At 28.3% G+C, this 21900-nt stretch overlaps 1 protein-coding gene across 1 annotated transcript in view; it reads left to right on the top strand.

Annotated features, from left to right (window-relative positions):
* The first annotated feature begins 648 nt into the window (after positions 1–648).
* Positions 649–21900, top strand: part of LOC129957202 (transcription factor cwo-like) — a 54583-nt gene continuing 33331 nt past the window's right edge. Inside the window, exon 1 of the mRNA XM_056069418.1 lies at positions 649–900. Within this exon, the coding sequence (XP_055925393.1) occupies positions 848–900 (53 nt within the window). The 5' untranslated portion in view covers positions 649–847. The remainder of the gene's footprint in view (positions 901–21900) is intronic.

Genomic DNA, 21900 nt, shown 5'->3' with positions numbered 1-21900 from the left:
AATTCAATGAAGTTACAATAACATCTAATGGTATCAATATTCGTGAATGTAATATGTAATGTTAATATGCAAAATTCCATCTGTCACTTTTTTTATGATCGTTATTTCTTGGATTGAAACAGATTTTTTTTGATGATATTTAAGTATTACAGAACTGTGTATGTAATTAAACAAGAGTCTTAAATTTTTTGAGAATACTGTTCTTTTCTGTAACTTTAATAATAATAATAATAAATTCATTAGGTTGTTTTTTTCTCCTATATATTTAAAAGTAATAGCAATTTCAAGCGTAGTGTTATTTAAAGATATTTAATGCAACTTTAATTTTAGGTATTTAATACAATGATAATCTATTATATTAATTACAGATATTTAATATTCTAGATCGTATTCTCTTCTAAGAATCTGAGGAATATTTTCCCACTTTCACATTAAGGGGTGGTCTAAAGATATCGAACTAAGGATATTCTTTTTACAAGTACTTTCTGAATCTGCATGGAGGTGTTGAAAAAAAATCCTGTTAACTAACCCCATTAAGACAGCGCCCTCTCCGTTAAAATGCAACCACGTTCTCCAGTCGCGTGATGTTATGTGTACGGGAAGCTCGATCTGACGTCACTGTCGGGCACGTGAGCCAATGGAAGAGCAACAAACTATGCAGTCCAGAACAACTCCAAAGGCACAGTGAAAGAACACGCGTACGCAATGTGCTGTCTCTCAGAAGAACAGTAGACCTCGAATTGCGAGTGCATTCGACATAAGCAGTGTCAAATGAGAGCGAGTGAATATTTCATACAGTATAATTCTACGATCTATCGTGTTTATTAAAAAGAATCTTATGTTCTAAATGGATATCCTGACGTGGGAGGAACCATTGACGCAAAGAATGAAAGTTGAAAGGTAAGGAGTAAATTAAAAATTCTGATCACCATTTTTGACACGAAAAGAGGCAAAATATTACACAAATATGTCCAATATACAAAACGAAACACATTTTATAATATGTTAAAAACATTCGGCTTTTTTGTACACTTTTAATTACGCATCATAGATACATCTCAAAAAATTAATCGAAGTAATAATTAATGCTGGTGTCTAAATTGAATTATTAATTACACTAAGTTTACTCTGCATCGCTTAGATACTAAATATTTTTTGTCTTATATATTTACTGACATGTAATGTACAGAAATGTAAGTTTTTTTTTTTTTGAAGATAAACTGTTTTTCACTGTTATACAGCATTTTTACATTCATTGGTAGTTTTGTTTTGATACATCGGAAAGACTGTTATGAAAATAAATGATTAAAGATACGGGAGTTAATTAAACACGTGGACTCTTAGTACTTAATTATAGTGGACTGTAATGTAATTTGACTCTTATTTATTTCTTGTTTCATTAGAAAATTACTAGTTCATTTTATGTATCATTATAACCGCTCATTTGTTTATCTCTACATATTAATACTATTTAATTTGCATTCATTATTTAATGCACTTAATTTATAATGAATGATTATGGCACCAGATGTGAATGTGTAATATGTTATAGTTTCACATGTTTATATTTGTGATTAATCTTATCAGTATCTTAAATTCGCAAAAAGGATGTTTTAATCATGAATGTGTGAAAAAATTATGTTCGCCATATTCTTACTTTGTGGTCGGTAACTAAATTCTTCATTTCTTTTATTCTGTTCTTTAATCTTTAAGTACGTTCTTTTTCATTTTTAAGAATTGTGAACACGCTGTGATGGAAAAAACTCTTTCAAAATGATGGAATAAATTCTTTCTTATATCTGCTATTATTGCTTTAACTTCAGAAAACAACAACAATAATAATTTTGAAATAAAATCATTGTAACTGTAACGGACTTATGTGTAAAAGATTCAAAATTTATTACACTTCAATCATTTTAAATACCGTTTTATTTAAACTGTATGCATTTACTTCTGAAGAGTTTATCTATCTGTAAGACAAATTGTAGTAATCTGGTTGTAAAAGCTTTTAAAGATACTGCACTAACCATTTTTCACAGCCTATTCATAAACACCTAGCATAGTATTCTAGAACTCTTATCTAAAAGCTTTTATTGAAAATAAAAACTTAATTGAGCCATTAACAAAAACGGTTTCATAATTCGAAGAACTGTCGAATGTTATCTTTTAATTGAGATATTTGCATGTGTTTCTTCCTCTAAACGTTTTAACACCATTGATATTATATATTCTCTTTTTTTAAGCAGATATTTTTTGAAATTACTTAAAATTCATTTAGCATAAATGTCTCAGAAGATTTTTAGTATCATCCTCGGATGAAGAAAATAAGTAAATGTTCTTTTTGTTGACCCAGAAAATATTTTATTCTGCCTTATGTTTTTCAAGAGCACAACCGCGCGTGGCAGTACACGTGATTTGCGCAACCGATTGACAATAGTTGGCTTCCTACCAATAAATTTTCCTCATTGGCTTTGAAAAGTGTCTTAAGTAAAGTAAAAAAAGAAGAAAAAGTTAATGATTGACTTTATTGAGGAAATATATATATATATATATATATATATATAGTTTTTTTTTATTGAAAATTGCTTTTAATATTAAGAACATAGAATAAATTTATATACATTTTAGCTGGCCATATATCGATTGTAATTTTTATTTATCTGAGTTATATTTTTGCGCGCTCTTCTACTAACATAGTAAAATTGCAGTTGATAATGAACGCAAAATAGAATTTGCATTCCGAAATTGAGCTAAAACCAATCTGAAGCATCTTTTATGTAGAAAAATCAATGTATATCTTTAATACTTTTTAATTTTAGCTATTATAATTTATTTCCACTTTAATTTTAAAATATCAGTTAAAATAATGATTTTAAAATTTACTATAAGTTTTTAAAAAAATAACTTTTTATTTTGCATTCACTCACAAATAATTATATAAAGCTAATATTATATTCATAATTCAAAATAATTATATTAAGCTAAAAATATTCCCTGCATTTTTTAACATTTTTTTATCAAAGGGAATTTTCTAATTCTTAAAAAAAAATCAGTCTGGTAACAACAAATGTGATAAAAAAGTAACTTTTCACCCATGATTTGCAGTTTAATCTGTTTAATTCACCCCCCCCCAACTCTTTCATGCTTCTTTTTTCGTAATTATTTACGTCATATAAGTGTGCCTTTTTATCACTCTTATTTTTCTTTAAAAAATAAAAGGAGCCTTGAAAGGTTTATCAAAAGGCTTGTTTGCCGTCGTTCTTTCAAAACTTGTTTACCATTTCGTGTTCGTAAGTACACACATGAAATATGATAAATACAATGTACCAAAATGGTAATAAAAAAGAGCACTTAAACATTTTAGAGAAAATTTGTTCTGATAGAGTGTCTCCAGTTATAGTATGAAATAGTTAAACATAATAATTAATTTAAGAAACTGTAATCGAATTTCTTTTTAATATATCCACGATTTTAAAATGTTTTTTTCCGACATGCTTTAATTTTAAATTTTTTTTGCATATCATTTTTTTATAAAACTGAATGCATGTAAATATCATTTTCAAATAGTTTATGGCATATCTAATTTTCATATTTGTATAATATATATAAAAAAATTTATTTGAGATTTATAATAAATTTTAAAAAAATTATTATAATATACGACGTTATAAATTTGCAAAATTAGTGTTCTAATTTTGAACCTTAGTTATGAAATACCGCAGAACATGTGTTCTGTTTTCCTGAACTATTATGTTTATTTATTTATTTTTTGGAAATTATTTAAATAGTTTTTTGAGCAAAAACTTTGATTAAATATTGAGGAAAACAATTTTTCTTTCCTTCTAAACTCTATAAATAATGATGATCATGAACTTCTCTGTTCTCTCATATCAGCATTAAAAACTAAGGGAAAGTAATAACAAATTAAATAATCAAGTTTCATAGATTTATTTATTTATTAGAAATTATTTAAGTGATTGTTTAAGCAAAAACTTTGATGAAATATTGCGGAAAACAAAATTTTCTTTTCTAAACCATATAAATAATGACGGATCACGAACTTCTCTGTTCGTTCGTATCAGCATTAAAAACTAAGGAAAAATAATAGCAAATTAAATAATCAAATTTCATAGATACGTTGAAAATTGTGAATAATTAAAAAAAAACATTTCTCGGTAAATTAAGAATTTTAAGAGTTTTTTTGGATAGTTTTTTAAGTTAATCATGTTTTATTTTTGTAAAACTTGTAAAAAAAAAAAAATCCGCCTTGAATGATTTTGTAAAAAGGCATCCTTCTTTCAGCGCTTTTGTATTGTTTCAAGATGACCATAATATTTCCTTTTTGCTTTCTTGTATTTAACCCTCAAATAGTCATGCGATCTGCTTGTGAAGGTGCCCTTAAAAAAGAAATACGTTTCCTAATAAAACAATGTTTTACTCAAAAATATGGGATAAAAAACACGAGTTAGTTTGACATTGGATTGTTTGCTGAATTGACTTGACACAAATCGAGAACCATAAAAATTGAAGGTTGATGATATGACCCAGTGCTCCCGAAACCCGTTTCTGCCTTTTAAACTTCCGCAATATTCAATCCACTGCATGGATGGAGGCCTCACTTTTACCTCTCTCCGCCTCTACTCGGGCCAAAGCTGAAAAGAAAAGGGTTGGTTCCTTTGGCTACTTTACGCCTGTTTAAAAGGGGAAAATAGTTATTTTTTATTGAAATTCAATCTATGATATAAATATTAACTTTAAAAATCAGAGTTTAAATCATTTACATCTTGTGATTCTTTTTTTAATGTCTAAACGATTTTATGATTTGGTTCATATATATGTAATAATATTTTAAAATCTAATTTAAATCCTAATTAATTTCCAAAGTTTTATCTTAATTTAACCCATATTAAATTAATTCTAAAATGTTTTCTTATTTCCTGATCCAATTCCACCTTTTTTTATTTAATTAATACTATACGAGTTCTGTAAAACTGCTTTAATTAGCACTTTCACGCGTTCCAAGTACAGGTATAAAAATCTGTCATTCTTTGCAAATTCTTGTAAAAGATATCTATATTTCCTCTATTCTAAGTCTACAAGTGTCAAAGAATACCTATCAGAATCTCATAGTACAAAATCACTGGGAAAAGATATTTCGCTCTCTTTTCACGCTCTTTTGCATTTGTATCGCGAAGTGTACGGACGTCCGTTTCATCATCGCTTCTTGTACATATTAAGCTGCCCGAGATAGAATAAAGAAAAGTTCAAAATATTCAAAAGTGTCTTCTCTCTTCGACCCGCGAAACTTCTTTAAAAATATGTGCTTGCATTATATATATATATATATATATATATATATACACACATTCGACTTATGTATATATGCTAGTCTATATGTCCGACGTTGTCACAAACGAAAGTATTTTTTTTATTAATAATTTTTTTGTATATGTGTGTGTGTGTTTATTGTCATGAAATCCTCACCAAAATCTTTCGATAGTTTAGTAGGTATGAGCAAGATTTGTAGTACTGAAACATAATAATACAATTATATTTCAGTACTACATGTAATAGTATAAATATACTAAAATTAGCACTGTAACATTAATTAAATATTGTATACAAATTTAATTAATACTACAGTACTAATTAAATATGTAATACAATTATTATATATCAAATTTGTTGTTAATGACTAAGTGGTGTAAATATATGGAAAAGTAAAATTAAAAAAAAAGCATTTTACGGTATACTAATAATTATGTAAACACACAATCAGGTATATTGTTCGCTACAGTAAGTTGCTCAATTAAGATTTTTCAAATTTTCAAATGTCTAAATTTCCAACGTTATTCCTTATTTCTGGCTAATTCTTAGAGCATTACTCAAGTTCAAAATCGATACACTTTTCTTCTTCTTCTCCTTCCTTTTCCATGGAATAAAATAAATATTATTGATAGCTAATTTCCATCTTAATTATCAGTTAAGGAAGCTTTTGAATGATGCTAATTTATGCTAATTGGTGTTTTCTCTAAAATGCAAGTCAATGAAATTAGAGACACTTGTTATATCTACAACTCTTCATTTGCTTTTCGATAAATGGGTGTTTTCAAAGTTTTTAGAGCTGCTATGAGATAAGAAAATTTAAACTGTCAATTATGTCGAATTCTTCGCACTAACGGTATTTAAATAACTGTTATTCTCTGTATGGAATTCTAATTGGTGAATCACGTGTATCACGTGTTTTTCAATGTGTGTGTGCAATTTACACAAAATCAGTCTCGATGTGTGTCTCGCATTATTATTTAAATTTACGATACTGATAAATATTTAAATTAAAAAAAGCAGTTAAATGCTGAAAAACACTCAAGAAAGCTTTATCGGAATGACTTTAGTTATTAGATATATCATTTCTATCTTGTTCCTGTCATTTAATTGCTTTTAAATAGCACACACACATTTGCAGGCTTTTTAGGCTTGAATAACGAAATATGTTTTCAATGTATTATCTAAGGATTCACTTAGGTACTTCCATATTATCGTCATTTTCTCATATTTAATGAATAATTGAACGAATTTAATGAATAATTTTCAATCAATAAAATAAACTTCAATAAAAAAAAAAAATTTTTTTTTAAATATTTAATGACTACTTTGTGGAACTAATTTATTTTGAAAAAGATTGCATATATCTTAATACAACTACCAGTAAGTTAAACTGATTACGAAGAATCCGGATTTCTGTTTCGAATAAACGCTCTGCGCGAAAGGTCGCTAAGAATTTGAAAAAGAAAGAGGGAGGGGGGGGGGTGATTTATTTTATTTCTTTTTTACATATTTTATGCAGAAATTTCCCAGCTTCACATGTATTATTAATAAATATGCATATAATTAAGCATATATTCGCTATTAAGTAACTTTTGCGGAAAAATTTTCCATTGCTTTCTGATAAAAACTTCATATATGAAGACATCCTAGTTCCTAATATGTCTTTATTCCACCGAAAATGAATGTACGGTTAGTGTATATTAAATTTCGTCCTGTCTAAAACACTATTATATTTGTGTGATGCAAAACGCTAAATAGTAAAGAAGCTACTGAAGTACTCAGATCATTGATCACGATTCAAAAATGTGACGTCCGATCTTCTATATTTTTATATAATAGTTTTGACGTGAAACAGTGAAGGATTTAATCAATAAGTCAAATCAAATCAAAATATTTTTTCTCAACTGTAGTCATATCTGATATTTGTGAACCTCAAGAAAAGAAGAAAACTAAGCGCGTTTCGTTCTACACTCGATATTTGTCATTTTCAAATTTTTGTTCTCTTATAGTGTGGTATTGATGTTCTATGTTCGGGGTGCTGAATGCGTATTTTTAATAGCTTTGCAGTTTCTGGCCGTATTCCCTTGCATCAGTGAAAGCAGTATCCAGTTCCATACTTGTCGCCTAATTAAGAGCCTTCCACCCCCACCCCCACGCCATTTTTTTTTCCTTTGTCTCTTTACTTTTTACTTTGCTCCAAATAATATATTATAGAATGTATTTTTTTAAAGCGGATTACTTATATGTTTGAAAAGTCAAATACTGTAAATCTTCGATTACCCACGATCATAAATCAAAATGATATTAAAGAAACAGCAATCGTAAATTTAAAAAAAAAAAGTGGCATTTTAATATTAAAAAAAGGATTGATTTTTTTGTTAAAAAATAAATTAATGAATTTAAGTACCGAAATATATAAGCAATAAATGTATGTGGAGGATACTTATTGTAAATAAAAGTTATTCAGAAATCTTTCTTGTTGATTTTGTTCTTTTTTACAGCTATTTTGAAGACTGTATTCATTTGCCGCACCAGTTTCGCGGTTAATCAGGAGTTAACTGCTTAGTCTTTTCTGTGGATATAGAATTACAAAGTACCAAAAAGTTTTAGAGGATAAAGTTGTATAAAATTTCACAGCTAATTATTTTCTAAGAAAGCCATCAGCGTATGCTTTTTTAGAGAATTTCTTTCTTGTGTTCTTTGTTATTTTTTTTTTCATTCTATTTTTCACAGGATATATTGAGTTGCTTGTTAAATTATATCTGTATTGAATTCTATTCAAGAATTATTTGAATTTTAACGAAGAATAGTAGTATAGGAGGAATTAAAAACCAGACAAAAAAAACGTACAAAACTTATTCGGTATACAGAAAATTATCAATCCATCAAATACTGAACGAAAACAGATATTTTCAAGAAATATTCATAATATATAAAGTCATTTTGTAAAGTAAGGTCTTGTAAGTCATTTTGGATTTTTTAAAAAAAGGATATATTTGAAAATTAATATTTTCTTTTTTATATATGATACTTGCTAACTTTATTGCTCCTCTTGTAAATTGATAAAAAAAAAACTGTTGAATCAGGAGAAAAAAAAAGAAATTGTTTACTTAAATTTGACTAATTTATGATGCTTTTCAAATTTATATCGCAAGAATTTAAATGGTTTTTATTATTTACATCGGCCTGAAATTCTGAATAACATGTTAAAAATTTGTTAGATAGATTATTATTATTTTTTTTAATAGAGAACCTTGTTGAAGTCAGTAGTATCGTTTTGCGGAAAGACGAAATGATACAATTCAATAATAAGCGACGGACTTCGCTGTTCACACTGATTATTTCATTGCGCATTTCCTTATAAGGACTTGGTTGATAATAAATTCTTGCTATTCCGTTATCACTTTTGAATTCTTTATTATATACATATTTATTTTTCAAAAGATGTGAAAATTTCTTTATAGTTTAAATATTTTTTGCTAACAACAATGAATGAAAAAAATTGGCATAAAATTATTTTACATCTAGAGATGAATTTTAATACTTTTATATATGTAGTTAACACAATATGTCTATTATTGCACAAAATTAATAGCTGATAGACTAGGAAATTCTATGAAATCCAAAACTAATGAAAAAGAAAACAATTGATTTTAACATTTTTAATAAAAAGAAAATAAGTAATAGAATATGATTTAATTTACTTTCTATTAAAAACTATAGAATGTTATTTAAGTTATAATATCTCCATTTCATCGTTAATAATTTAATTTTCTTCTTTAATAAAATTCTTATTTAAAATTAAAATTTTTGTATCAAAAAGAGATTGACACTCTTGAATTTACTTTATTTAATTTTAATAATTCTACATTTACTGGAAATGGAATCTTTATTTTATTCTTGCTATCTTGCGAAAATATGAAGTAGATTCTTGGCTTTCTTTAAACTTTGATTTACTTTTTATTTATTCTATTTTCATTAAAAACTAAATTTATTCTTAAAAAATCGCATTTTTAAATATGAAATCTTTTGTCGTAGATGTAAAGTTTTTGTATCTTCTTTATGAAAGAACACGACGTAAAGAATTATCACGATTAAGCGATTTTCTGTGGAAAATTACGTGACATTCTGGAACATTCTGCATGAAGAGAAGCAAAGCGGGAAAAAGAAAATAGAAAAGGAAACCTCTGTAATGTCATTGAATGGAATGTTCTTTTCTAAACATTAATTTTTTAAAACTTTCTTCGATTCATTTATGAATTTTGAAGGAAAGCATAACCACGTTCTTTATTTCTTTGCTAAAATACGGCTACGACATACTTAGAATTTATTTTATGTGTTAATTTTAATTATTTACTTTACCATTTTAACCAATATTATTATGCGGTAAAATTTTGAAAATTCTCTAAAAAATTCAAATTTATTGATATATTTAAAATTTTATTTTTCTACTCTTAAATATTGTAAAAGAAAGACAATCGGATTATTAAAAAAAATTTATACTTGTGACCTTTCTGTTTCTGTAGGCTCTAGGCAATTGCCTAATCGGTAATACGCTACTGCCTATTCTCACCATTAAAGAATAGTACTTTTTATTCTTTCAGTATCAAGATAACAGAATATAGAATTATAAAATTCTCATCAATAAATTAATAAATTTTAAATATATTTCACAGCAATTTTTCACTTGCGTGTGGAATTAATCATTTTTCAATCATTCGAATTTTTCTCTCGTTAATAAATTTACAATTTTCGAATACGTTTCGCAGCAGATTCAATTCATATTATTTGCGTATGTAACTGAATTAAGTTTCTGTTATTCAGATCCTTTTTATCTAAAGATATTTAACTCAGTACATATGAAATGGATATAATATGGACATTAATATTTCAAAGTCTTCATAATTTATAATTAATTTCTGTTTAGATAAATGACGCTCACAGAAATGTTGTTAAGTGTGAATAATCTGCAATCATCATTAGTACCCTTTTGACTCCTAGAACAAGACCACTCTGATTGAGCTGATTATTTACGATTCGGAAGTCAAGAATAATCTTCCTGAAATCAATTCGGAAGAGGAGAAAGGGGGGAAAAAAGTCAGCAAAACTAGGCGCCCAAAATAGTGAATGTAGCAAAGGCATTTCGTTCCAAGGCAGACGATCGATTCCTTCCCCTTTCCTTTCCCACGTGACAAATTCTAGAATATCGATTTGCCTCGACACTATTTCACCTATCTGCTCCCAAAGACAAGAATGATTCCGTCTGAAAAGGGATTTCTTTTTTTTCCCCATCCCGTTAGTTGAGGGAAGATTACGTAAGAATTTTAAAGTCACGTGCGCACATTTAGAATTATTTATTTTCTTCAAAAATAGTTTCGTCTGCTCCAAAATGCTGAGCATTTTGAAGTCTTACTTTAAGTAGTATATCATTTGTACATTACCATAGGCATAGAAATGTTTTATTTTTTCTGCAGTAAAACATATTCATTCTTTGTAGAATGTCCTATTCTTTTGTATGAAAAAAAAAATCTAATTTAAATTTTAGTGATTTCTTCGTTTAAAACGTTTTGAAAGCAATGTTTTCGTTAAAAAAAATTCTTGTGCAATTCTTAATAATTCGGAATTTAGTGGAAACATTCCATTAAATTATATGAAATAATTCATATAATTTTAAAACTGTCATTCAGTTCTTGAAATATTTTCTTGTTTTGTAGAATGAATTACTTTAATTATAAGACTTATAGTTAAAGGATATCAAGAGAATATTAATTTTTTTTTTCCTAGCGCTAATGATTATTTCTGTGTAATCATTTTTGTACCTGTTTGAAATTTTAATTTCGCTTTTTAAAGTAACAATACTGATATATATAATTGATAATTAGTTCGCTTTCTCTTAAATCGGTATTTATTGAACTCGATGTTGACATAATGACAAAAATAAAGCATTCAGTTTTGTATAAACACTGTTAAAATTTAAAGTTGAATTTGCTTCTATATTTTTACTTGAATCATGTTTAGAATAAATATATGATTAGGATATGTTATAAATTTTAAAAAAATGTTAATACTGGTTTTTAAATTTAAAAAAAATATCTGAAAGCTTTATATAACCTTAACAAAGAGTAACTGTTTCAGTACATATGCACTTAGAATTTTTTTTTCTCTTTATGTGTTTTTAACATCTTAAACTATTTATTTAAGGGGCCATGTCACTGTTGAGCCAAATTTTAGTTGGTTTTTGGTGTTTTTTACGATATTTGACTTTTAAATCCTTTCCTTATAGTACGGAAACAAAATTGAGAGAATTGTTAGTTTTATAGTTTTAAAATATTTAACTACAATCTATTATAGTTTCAATATCCTTTTTTCTATTATTTGTGTTTTTAGTGCTATGAGCGTAATAAAAATATAACAAATAAAAAAATAATCGCTTCAAAAAAAGTTAGCATTAAATAAGTATTTCTAAAAAGATAACTATATTCTGATCGAATAAAAATCAGTGATGAGTGTTAAAAATCAATACATATGATTAGTGAAATGTGACGATTAGTAAATATTTGTGTTTTTTAATTATCCATTAAAATTCAATTACATACTATTATTGTTAGGCCATTTATTTATGCGCCATTAAGTCTTTTTTAAAAGCTTATATAATCACGCATTTGAATGAAAAATACCAGAGCTGTGGAAGTCTCTAGTTTTCCGAAAATATTTATTCCTTTCTGAAGTAATGTTATGCAATACACTTGCTCAATCCACGTATTGCAAAAGACAGCTCAGAACTTCCTGAATGCAGTAAGAGAGAGAGGAGGGAGAACTAAGAAAAAAAAGTCGCAGAAAATGTATGTTTTTTTTTTCTGCTTATCTTTTAAAATTTTATTTCCAATAGTTCTTTACGTTTTATCGGAGTTAGCGAAGTATTTTGCTAATGGCACTTAACAACTGCGTTAGATTAGTACGTTGAATTATTTTGTCAAGTGGAATTACTATGCAGCATATAAATTGGCCATTAAAAGGAAATCGTAGGGAACTCTTTCCGAGAAGAATAATATTCATTCCTGAAAAATAGCGATATATATTGATAGTTGTACTCGAACATTTTGTCTACATTTATAATTGTGTAATAGAATTTTTTTTTAATAAAAAATTGAAGAGTTAAGGTGAATTATTGATATTACCTTCTTTATTTGCTACGTGTCTGATACATGGTTTTAACAAGATTTTCCATTCTCTCAAGATTTTTAGTCTTCAATTGTATATTTTTTTGGATTATAATCCATTAATTCTACAAGTTGAGAACAGTTGATTAAAAATAATAAACTTCTGTGGAATTCAAATTTGATCTTTTTAAAATATTAAAAGAAATTCATTAGTGGCATTATATAAAATGCAAATCTTTGTAGAGATCTTAATACCATATGTTGGTTGCAGACTTCTATAGTAAATCTATCATTCTGCTTTTGTTTTGCTTTTTTTCAAATGTAGTCTTACCATTACACATAAAAGAAACTGTATAAAAAATGTATTACATAAATGCTGGTCTTGAATATTTCTGTTCTGTAACCAAGATGAAATCTTTCTTCTAAGAGTTTTAGGTCTCTTTCTGAGGGTTATTTATTTATTTTCTGGTGGAAGAATTGGGCACATGTGTCTGATTGCGAACTTCCCGCGTGATTTTAACCGGTGCGACAGACAATCCTTTCATTCCCCACACCTTCATTTTGTTTTTTTTAAAAAGAAACAAACTTATGCCATGTGATAAAAACTTGCGAGTGTACACAAGGCCGATTCCGGTTACCACTGGTAACGACAACGTGACTAGGTCACCCTCTCTGCAGTGACCTTGTTTCGCGGCGGATGACTTTGACCTGGACTACATTCGCTCGCTTTTGTTTCCACGATGTCACGTTATGCAACTCTTTCTCCCCGTCAGGTGCTTTTTTTCCCTCGCACTGGAGGGGAAACTCTCGCTCCTCTTGGGGGAGAGAGGGTTGTGGTTTCTTTTCTAATTTTCGGTTGAGTCGTTAACACGGCATGATGATGCAGTAGAATGAATGGGAATGAAGAATGCGCAGTTCGATCTCGTTTCCGTTAGAATGAATCATATGAATTACGGCTGGTCTCATGTGAAAGAATTAACCTCAATAGAAAATATCGCTATCGACTAGTTAGTTGTCGACAATTAGTTGTCTTCTTTTTCTAAAAATATCTTTATTCATTTGTTAATCCAACAAATTTTGACTTTTACATAATTAATGCAATTTTTGAAATGTTTTTAAATTAATACGGTTAACAGATGCTATCTCTCTCTGTGGATACTCTTAGTTGATTAACACTGTCTTAAAATCGTTTGTTTCATAACTGAAATAATTTAATTACATTTTGAAGCTATAAATTCTAAATAAATAATATGTTACTTCAATATTATTTATTTATTTAATTATTTTTTAAAACATTTTTGCACTTTACCATTTATGTAAAGAATGTATTTTGTTCTCTTAAAATATGATTAGGTAGTTGTTTGATATGAACCTTATTGATGAAATTAAATTGCAACGAAATTCTTTTTTTTTTCCCTCCCTTAGGAAATATGGAATAATTTTTGATAAAAAAAAATGATTTTCCAACAGAGAATATTCATATGGTAATTAATAAGGTTTCAGTTTATTTTGATTCCTATTGTGATATGTAAAGCAAATGAGAAGAGATCAAAATCAAGATTAAGTTTTGGTAGAATTTGCTGAAAAGAATATATCATCATTTTTGTTAATCATTGTTCACTTAATTTTTTTGTCATTATTACAAATTATTGGATAGTTCGAAAAAAAACCCCCGGATATTCTGAATTTCTTTTGTTATTAATGAATTTCTCTTTATTTGTGAAATAATTGGATATTGGGATTTTATATAATTTTCTGTAAGTATTTTCATTAATAAAACTTTTCCTGAGAATACTTTAAATATATGATTCTCCACTTTTCAGGAAGTGCATTTTTGTGATACTCAAACATATAAAATTCGTGACTTTTTCCCTTTCTTCAAGCATTACGTGAGTTTCACTGAATGGCGGAATATTCATTTTATTGCATTTATTTTGGTATACTGTAGTGAGAGTGAACAAGGCTTATACCAATGTCACGAAATATAGACTTATTCAATGCTTTAAAAGATGGACTTCGTTATCTCTTTCGGTAATTTTTAAAACAAAATCCTTCTTCTTCTTCTTTTAGATAACATATTTTATGGTTGAAAGAATGGCTTTAGAGAAATACTGTTCATAAAGATATCATTGAAACTTTTAAAATCTTTTCCTGAACCCATTTCCAGTGTGAAAAGTAAACGCCTGATTTAAAGTTTGTCAAGAACAAAGTCTTCCTTTACGACAACCATGGGAACTTTTATTATCATACGAATGATTGCAGTTTAAAACTTGACAAAAAGTGGAATGAAAAAAACTTGAAAGAAACTTTGGATTTATTTCACAATTTATTTAATCTGGAGGACAATAAAAAATTATCCTAAAAGCTGTATCACTCATGAGTTGATTCACCTGAAATATTGTTGCAAGGTTAATGCGTAATCATTGAAAAACTTTTATTTTAAGTATAGGCTATGCTCGCTCGTGTTTCCGGTTTGTAACAACTTTTTTAAAAAGTAGAAAGTTATGCTGGGTACAACTGCAAACAGCGAGCGAAAGTTAAACGGGATTTACTGTTACTTTATAGTTTTCTCTTGGCACTGAAATGCATTTTATGCAGCTGTGGTTTCGTATTCAAGATCTGATTAAATATACGAAATAAGTGAACGTATGCGCAACCAAATATTAAAGTGAGAAATCATTCCCTTTCATTTATTTATTTATATTTGAAGTTCGTCAAAGTAATCAATCTAAAAGCTATTGTATTATTCGTAATCGCTAAGAGTTTTTTTTAAAAAGAAAAAAAAAATTGTCCGCTTGACTTTCTAAATGCATAACTACAAATATTTAATTATGTTTAAAGGAGTGAATCGTTTTCTGTATGGTGCATGATATGCTAAGTATTAATTGGTTTTCATTGACTTTAATTTTCTAAATTGCAGACGTGAATTAGCATTTAATCATTAATTTAACTATCTTGTAATGAAGCTGAATTTTTAGAGAATTATCTTGGCAAATCAAAATAGAGTGTTGCCACCATACTTTTGGGTGGCCACATTCTAATGACTACTTCAGTGTAATGACCTTGCTCTGCCTTCTTCATTTTGCATAGTCACTTTTTTTTTTACTGTTTCACTAATTATAATAAATGCATTTCGTCATGCATTTTTCTGACATGTTTGCTGAAGTAAAAAATATTACACTATCAATTGTGACTTAAAGGTTGTTCAGTTAATTGTATATGCTGGTTTTCACGCCAAAAATAAGCAGGAATCCATTATAGCTTGATTTAATACAATATATATAGAAAGAAGAACTTTTTGAAATGTCACCGTTCTTAAACATTAATTTAAAATTGGTTTGGTATTCATGAAATTTATGTTGAATTGCTCGTTCGTTTCTTTTCTTATTTTCTGCCTTTTTTTTTTTTTTTTTTTTTCATGTTGATTTAATTGCGGAAGTATAATGTTTCGCGTGCAATAATTCCGTCTCAAAACTCAACCTAGAATAATACATTTCAGAGTGGCTCATGTGGAAGAGATGTTTATATATTATAAAACAAATAATAAAATAATATAATTATGGATTTATTTTCGGATTATAAAATTCAATTCTGTACTACTTTCTTGTCATTTTTTTTTTCAATCTTAACTATTTTGCTATTTTAATCATAATTTCTTTAACTTGGCCATTTAAGCCTCTGATCATCTCATAAACATCAAAACGTGCATTTAAAAAAAATTCTAAAAGTAGTGTCCGATTTCTGAATCAAAACCCTGAAGTTTAATTTCTGAATCAAAACCGGTTGAGAGTCGTGTTGACGCTTAAAGTGCTTTTCTATTTTTCATTCAAAGAACTGCTATTTCTATTATATATACTACAAGAATAGTTATTTCTTGACCCTTACTGCTAACTACACAATGCGCTTTATAAAAGCATTCAGTTTCTGTTTAAAAATAGAGAAGAGGTTGTTGAACTACTTGCGAATATGTTTCTGAAGTTAATACGAATTTTTCAGCTATGTTTAAAAGGCATCCTACTGTTTCGAGCCTTTTTCGTTATAACAAATCGTGCATTTGTAAATAGGACACATTCCGCCCTTAACTTAAACTCTTTTGGTGGTCCATTTGCATTTTTGCTTTTTTTTTTTTTTTTCCTTTTTGAGAAATGTTATACCATTGATCCCAGGATTTTTATTCCTTTTCTTAATAAATAATATATTTGACATAAAATATTATTTGTAGAAAACGGAAAAATCATTTCGATGCTATTTTACACTTTGTTGACATGATATTTTACTTTACAGTTGCCAGCATCTTTTTAATACACGCACACAGGTTCTTCCATGTAACTTTCAAGTTAACCGAACATTTATATATCTATCTTAAGCGATTAATTATTTATTCATTTTCATTATTCCCAGATATATGAAACATCGATCACTCTTCTATTATTTCACTTAAAGGATCATAAAGTATGAGATGAACTTTAGGAGGAGTTATATAAAAAAGTAAAATGGCATGGAAATTTTATTTCAAAATTTTTTACGAAATTTTTTTTAAATATGTGTACAAAAACTATTAATAATGTCTTCTTTATTCAAAATATTCTATTGAAATTGATTCATTACCTTTACATTCATTTTTTTCTGCATTTTAAGTAATTTCCTTTAACTTTTTTTTTTTTTGAAAATTTGATAAACGTTTTCGTATATTCCTTATTTATTTATTCCTATTACAGAAAATATCTAGACAATATATTTGTTGTTAAGAGAATGAATATAAATGGTTGAATTATAAGTGCAATTTTTTAAAACATTTTGCCTTAAATTGATTTTTTTCCCTTGTTTCAACACACGACCAATTAATTGTTTATTTATTTTAAACTCAGTTTTCTGTATATCTTGGTTTAAAACAAACCTAAAGGTTTAATTTTATTTCTATTTTCATAATGCAAAAGCGTTATTTTGGTTCCCTTTATTTTTAATTTCAAATAATTAATGTTCTCATTTCATCTATGAAAAATATTCACTTACTATAAAGACTATAATCATTTTCAGTCATTATAAAAGTAAGTCCGATAATATAATAAGTTTATAATTTTAATGAAAATCGTATAATCGAGAAATCATCTTTACTTTAAAATGATTTTCCTTTAGAATAAATTTGAAATCTATATTTTCGTTAAATTTATTTTCTAATAATGCGAGTTGTTTTTATTCGATATCTATTTCTTGAAACTTTCCAAAAACGGTTAACATCACTGGTATTAAAAAGTCGTTCTCTGTTTATTCTATTATGATTTAATATAGAAAAACATTGTATTTCAGGCAGGAATTCAAAACAAGGGATTTGATTTTTTCTGTTAGGGGTGTCACTTTTTGTCCAACAATATTGACCCCTCGTGATCCGAAAACCCCCTGAAATTGAGGCCTAAGAGAACACCATTTTTTTTCTTTCTCTTAAGCCTCAATTTCAGGGGATTTTCGGGTTACGAGGGGTCAATATTGTTGGACAAAAAGTCAGACCCTTCACAGAAAAAAACTCTTGTTTTGAATTCCTGCCTGAGGGTGACGCTTGAGAAAGTCTTCAGGCCGGATTCTTATTTTATTTTTGATTGTACTTTTGATTCTATTTTTAAACTTAGATATAAATTTTATAAATCCAGCTATTGAATGCTCTATAACTAACTAAAGAATTTTTTAATTTGATTTTATGTTCTTTTTATGGTTTGCATACCTTATACCAAAAATATATTCAAAAAGCTGTTTAAAGGGGTTTTTATTCCTGCACCTGAGTAACTTTAGTGAATGACTTCGAGAGATTAATACACATATTCAATGACTAGCCGTTAGCAGTTCGGAGGAGAAAATGTTAATGAGAATCATCAGCCCTATACAATTAACACTGACGTGACTGCACCGGCAATCCAATCCTTTCATGCCTCTGAGTAAACACGTGCTCCAAAGAGGTCTACGAACTACCTGCTCTCGTCCTTTGACCCCATCAAAGATGACGCAGGATGCCTACGATTGCACGTCGCCCCCGAAAAATGCGGTCAACCTTTCCATCTGAAGCACATTGACACCGACCGATACTCAATTATGCTATTCTTAGATGCTTTGTATGAACAATTCGGTTGGTGAATTTTTAAACAACCCGTTGTTCAGAGAATGGCAACTCGTTTGTTGTAGATAAGTTATTGAGGTGCCCAGTGTCCACGTTTAAATGCAATGACCGATATCAGAACTCTACGAAACCGCTTCTGCTATCTGGTGGGATCTAGATGAGTAGAACTGGGAAATCCTCCTCTTAATGGAACATTTATCTCATTCATCGTGTAAGATCCTCTTTTGGAATATGTTATCGAAAGTATTGATAGGAAGCCGCTTTTTGAATGTTTATTGTCGCTTACTATCCGCTATTGGCTTAAATATCGAGTGCAGTGAAATAAAAGCCTAATTTTATTAAAATTTTGGCTTAAAGAAAATCCTAAATCAATTTAACCGAAAATAATGTAATAATGTTCCTGAATTGTTTTGTAAATAAATTTAAGGATCATTTTATCATTACTATAATTTTGGAAATGGGTTTTAGTTCCTTAGCTATTTTCTCTGGGAGGCTAATTTCATCTTCATTGTAGTCAATATTGGATTTAGAATAATGAGTTTTTATAAATTTTGATCAAAGTGTACGTTTAGGTCCACGTATAGTAAGGCAATCATATTTCTAAAACAAACATTTTATCTTAAACCATTATTTGGAAGGTTTCCTTGATAAATTTAATTTATAATGTCTGTCTAAATTCTTAATTTAGTATGTAGTAAATTACCTCCTTTTATTTATTAATAAGTTTAGTTATGTATATTTCTGCTGCAGTAAATGTAGTTTTTATATGCTCAAGAGTAATTCTCGGCTTAATAAAAATCCACATCATAATTTCACGCATTTTTAATGTTTTTAAATATTTATATGACCATGAAATTGATAAATATTTTTCTTTTGTAACTTGCATGTTCACTTTTCAGTGCGTGATATTATATTTTGATCAAATCCTTAAATGCTTTAAACAGTATAAAATTCCCAATTTCATATAGATTTAGATCCTTTTTTATCTATTTGATTTGCATAAATTTATTATCGTTTGTGAATGTAATTATATATAATTTTGAGTTCAAACTGTTTAAATTTCTATGAGCATTTTATTAGTTAGAATTGTGCTTATATTTCGGTAAATATAAAACTACCACCCAATTTTAAATGAAATTTTCAATCACCCCCATGTAACCCCTTCATAAAAATCCCCAAATTATGTGTACCAGATAGTTCTTTGATTGACTTTCGCATGTTCCACAACCACCTCGTTTCTTACTTATTTTTCAGTTTTCACACACTTCATTATTCCACTGCTCATGTCTGGAGCAATCACCTCGAGACAACTTTCGATCCGTATGGACTACTTAGCAAGAGTGAACGCTTGGAGGTTAGTCAACTGTCATGGTCAGGGTTGATCGACCCGCAAGAGGAAAACTAGGGAGGGGGGGGGGATGTTCCAAACATGAGCGAAACGAACTCTTCCCAAGTAGGTCATTGTGTTAAGAAAATTCTGCTGCCTTCCATCTTTTTGCACCAGAGCCGGATGCCCAGGCTGCATGGACGTGAGAACACTCTTGCTGGCTCTCCAGAATGGGGACTTGTTGCAGCAATTAGACCACGGTTGAACGAACCTCCGTTTTCTTCGACACGCATTTCTTGTGGGGGTTTCGTTTTGTTTTGGGTTCGTTACTATTTTTGGAGTCGAGAATCTTCTTTCGGCCTGTGGTGTGTCGTCAGGAGGTTTTGCGCGCATGCATTTCTTGATGACGGTATGTTCGCCAACACGTGGTTGTGGTTATTAACCTGTTTTCTTGAATAGCGCTTCGGTGTTCGTGTGATGAATGAGGTTCTGTGAACTTTTGAGTCGTAGTTAAACCGCAGTTTGAATGAGTATTGTATACTTATTGGTGGATGGGAAAATTTGCCAACGCGGATATTTGCATTTGGGGAAATTCGGGTCTGAAATATTAAAATGGAATATTATTAAGCTGTTAGCGTAATCGGGAAAATGAGGTCGGGTAAAAACACAGTTCTGAATAAGCCCTTTTATTAAAATTTGATTAAATATTCAGAGTGTTCATGTATAGGAAAAATACAGGCCCTATGGTGAAGGAAAATATTTTATTTTTAGGTTGCAGTATCAGAATCTGAATTATCCATTATTTCTTGTACTAAAATGTAGAATATTCCATTGAAAAATTGTTAATATAATATTTGAATCAGTATTTAAAAATTGAAAATTGTCAATATATTATTTAAATCAGTATTTTCAGTATAATTATATATATATATATATGGCAGGTAACGTTTTGGAACAGCGGGGATCATATTAGTTAGATGTACATAAATTGTAAAATTTGTAACATAATATTCTCCCTATATTGTGTTAGAAATTTAGAATATTATAAATAAAGAAATTAATTCTAAATAAGAATAATTTCTGATTTATGAGGAATTGTTTGAAAAGCGATATCATTGTAAATAAAAAAATTACTAATGATGTTTCCGATAGTAAAAAACACATAATATAACAAAAAATATCATGGAATATATCGTTATCTAAAACTCACAATTATCGCTAATAGGATTGTTGTTGGGTTTCTTTTATCAGTTTGTTGTTTTATATTTGATGTAATGGTTATGTAACAAAAGGAAACAGAGAGGAATATGATGCTGAAAATAATTATGTGAAATAAAAAAAAAGAATTGCATAAAAAAATTACTATGATTTCATATTTTATGCTCAATCAAAAACTGTTTTTATATTACAAATGTATGTCAAGCTCATTTGTTTAACAAGAAATCCAATATTCTAAATCAGTAGATGGATCTTAGAAGCAGTGTTACGTTTCCTGATTTAGTGACCCTCCCAACATAATCATTTAGCTCCACGTAGGAGCTTTAAGACAAGAAACCATTATATATGTATATATATATATATACGTATATAATGATTAATTTTATATATATATAAATATATATATATATATATATATATATATATATATATATATATATATATATATATATATATATATATATATATATATATATATATATATATAATGTCTTTTTTTTCGGACATGTCAAATGTAACATACAACAATATTGCGTCATTCTACAGCACTGTGTTTGTAACCTGAATAGTTCGAAAATCTTTTTTTTTTTTTGATATAAATGGGGAGGAGTACTAGCTTTCTTTGAAGTTTTTGTTAGATTAATTTTTTTTATAGCCTTTCATGCATAATGGTTGGTTTCTTATATCAGTTTGTTATTTTATAATTGATGTAATGGTTATGTAACAAAAGACAACAGAGAAGAATATGATGCTGAAAACAA

Source organism: Argiope bruennichi, chromosome 2, assembly GCF_947563725.1.
Source record: "Argiope bruennichi chromosome 2, qqArgBrue1.1, whole genome shotgun sequence".
Classification (NCBI taxonomy): domain Eukaryota; kingdom Metazoa; phylum Arthropoda; class Arachnida; order Araneae; family Araneidae; genus Argiope; species Argiope bruennichi.
Note: the sequence above shows the minus strand (reverse complement) of the source record. Positions and strands in the feature narration are given on the sequence as shown.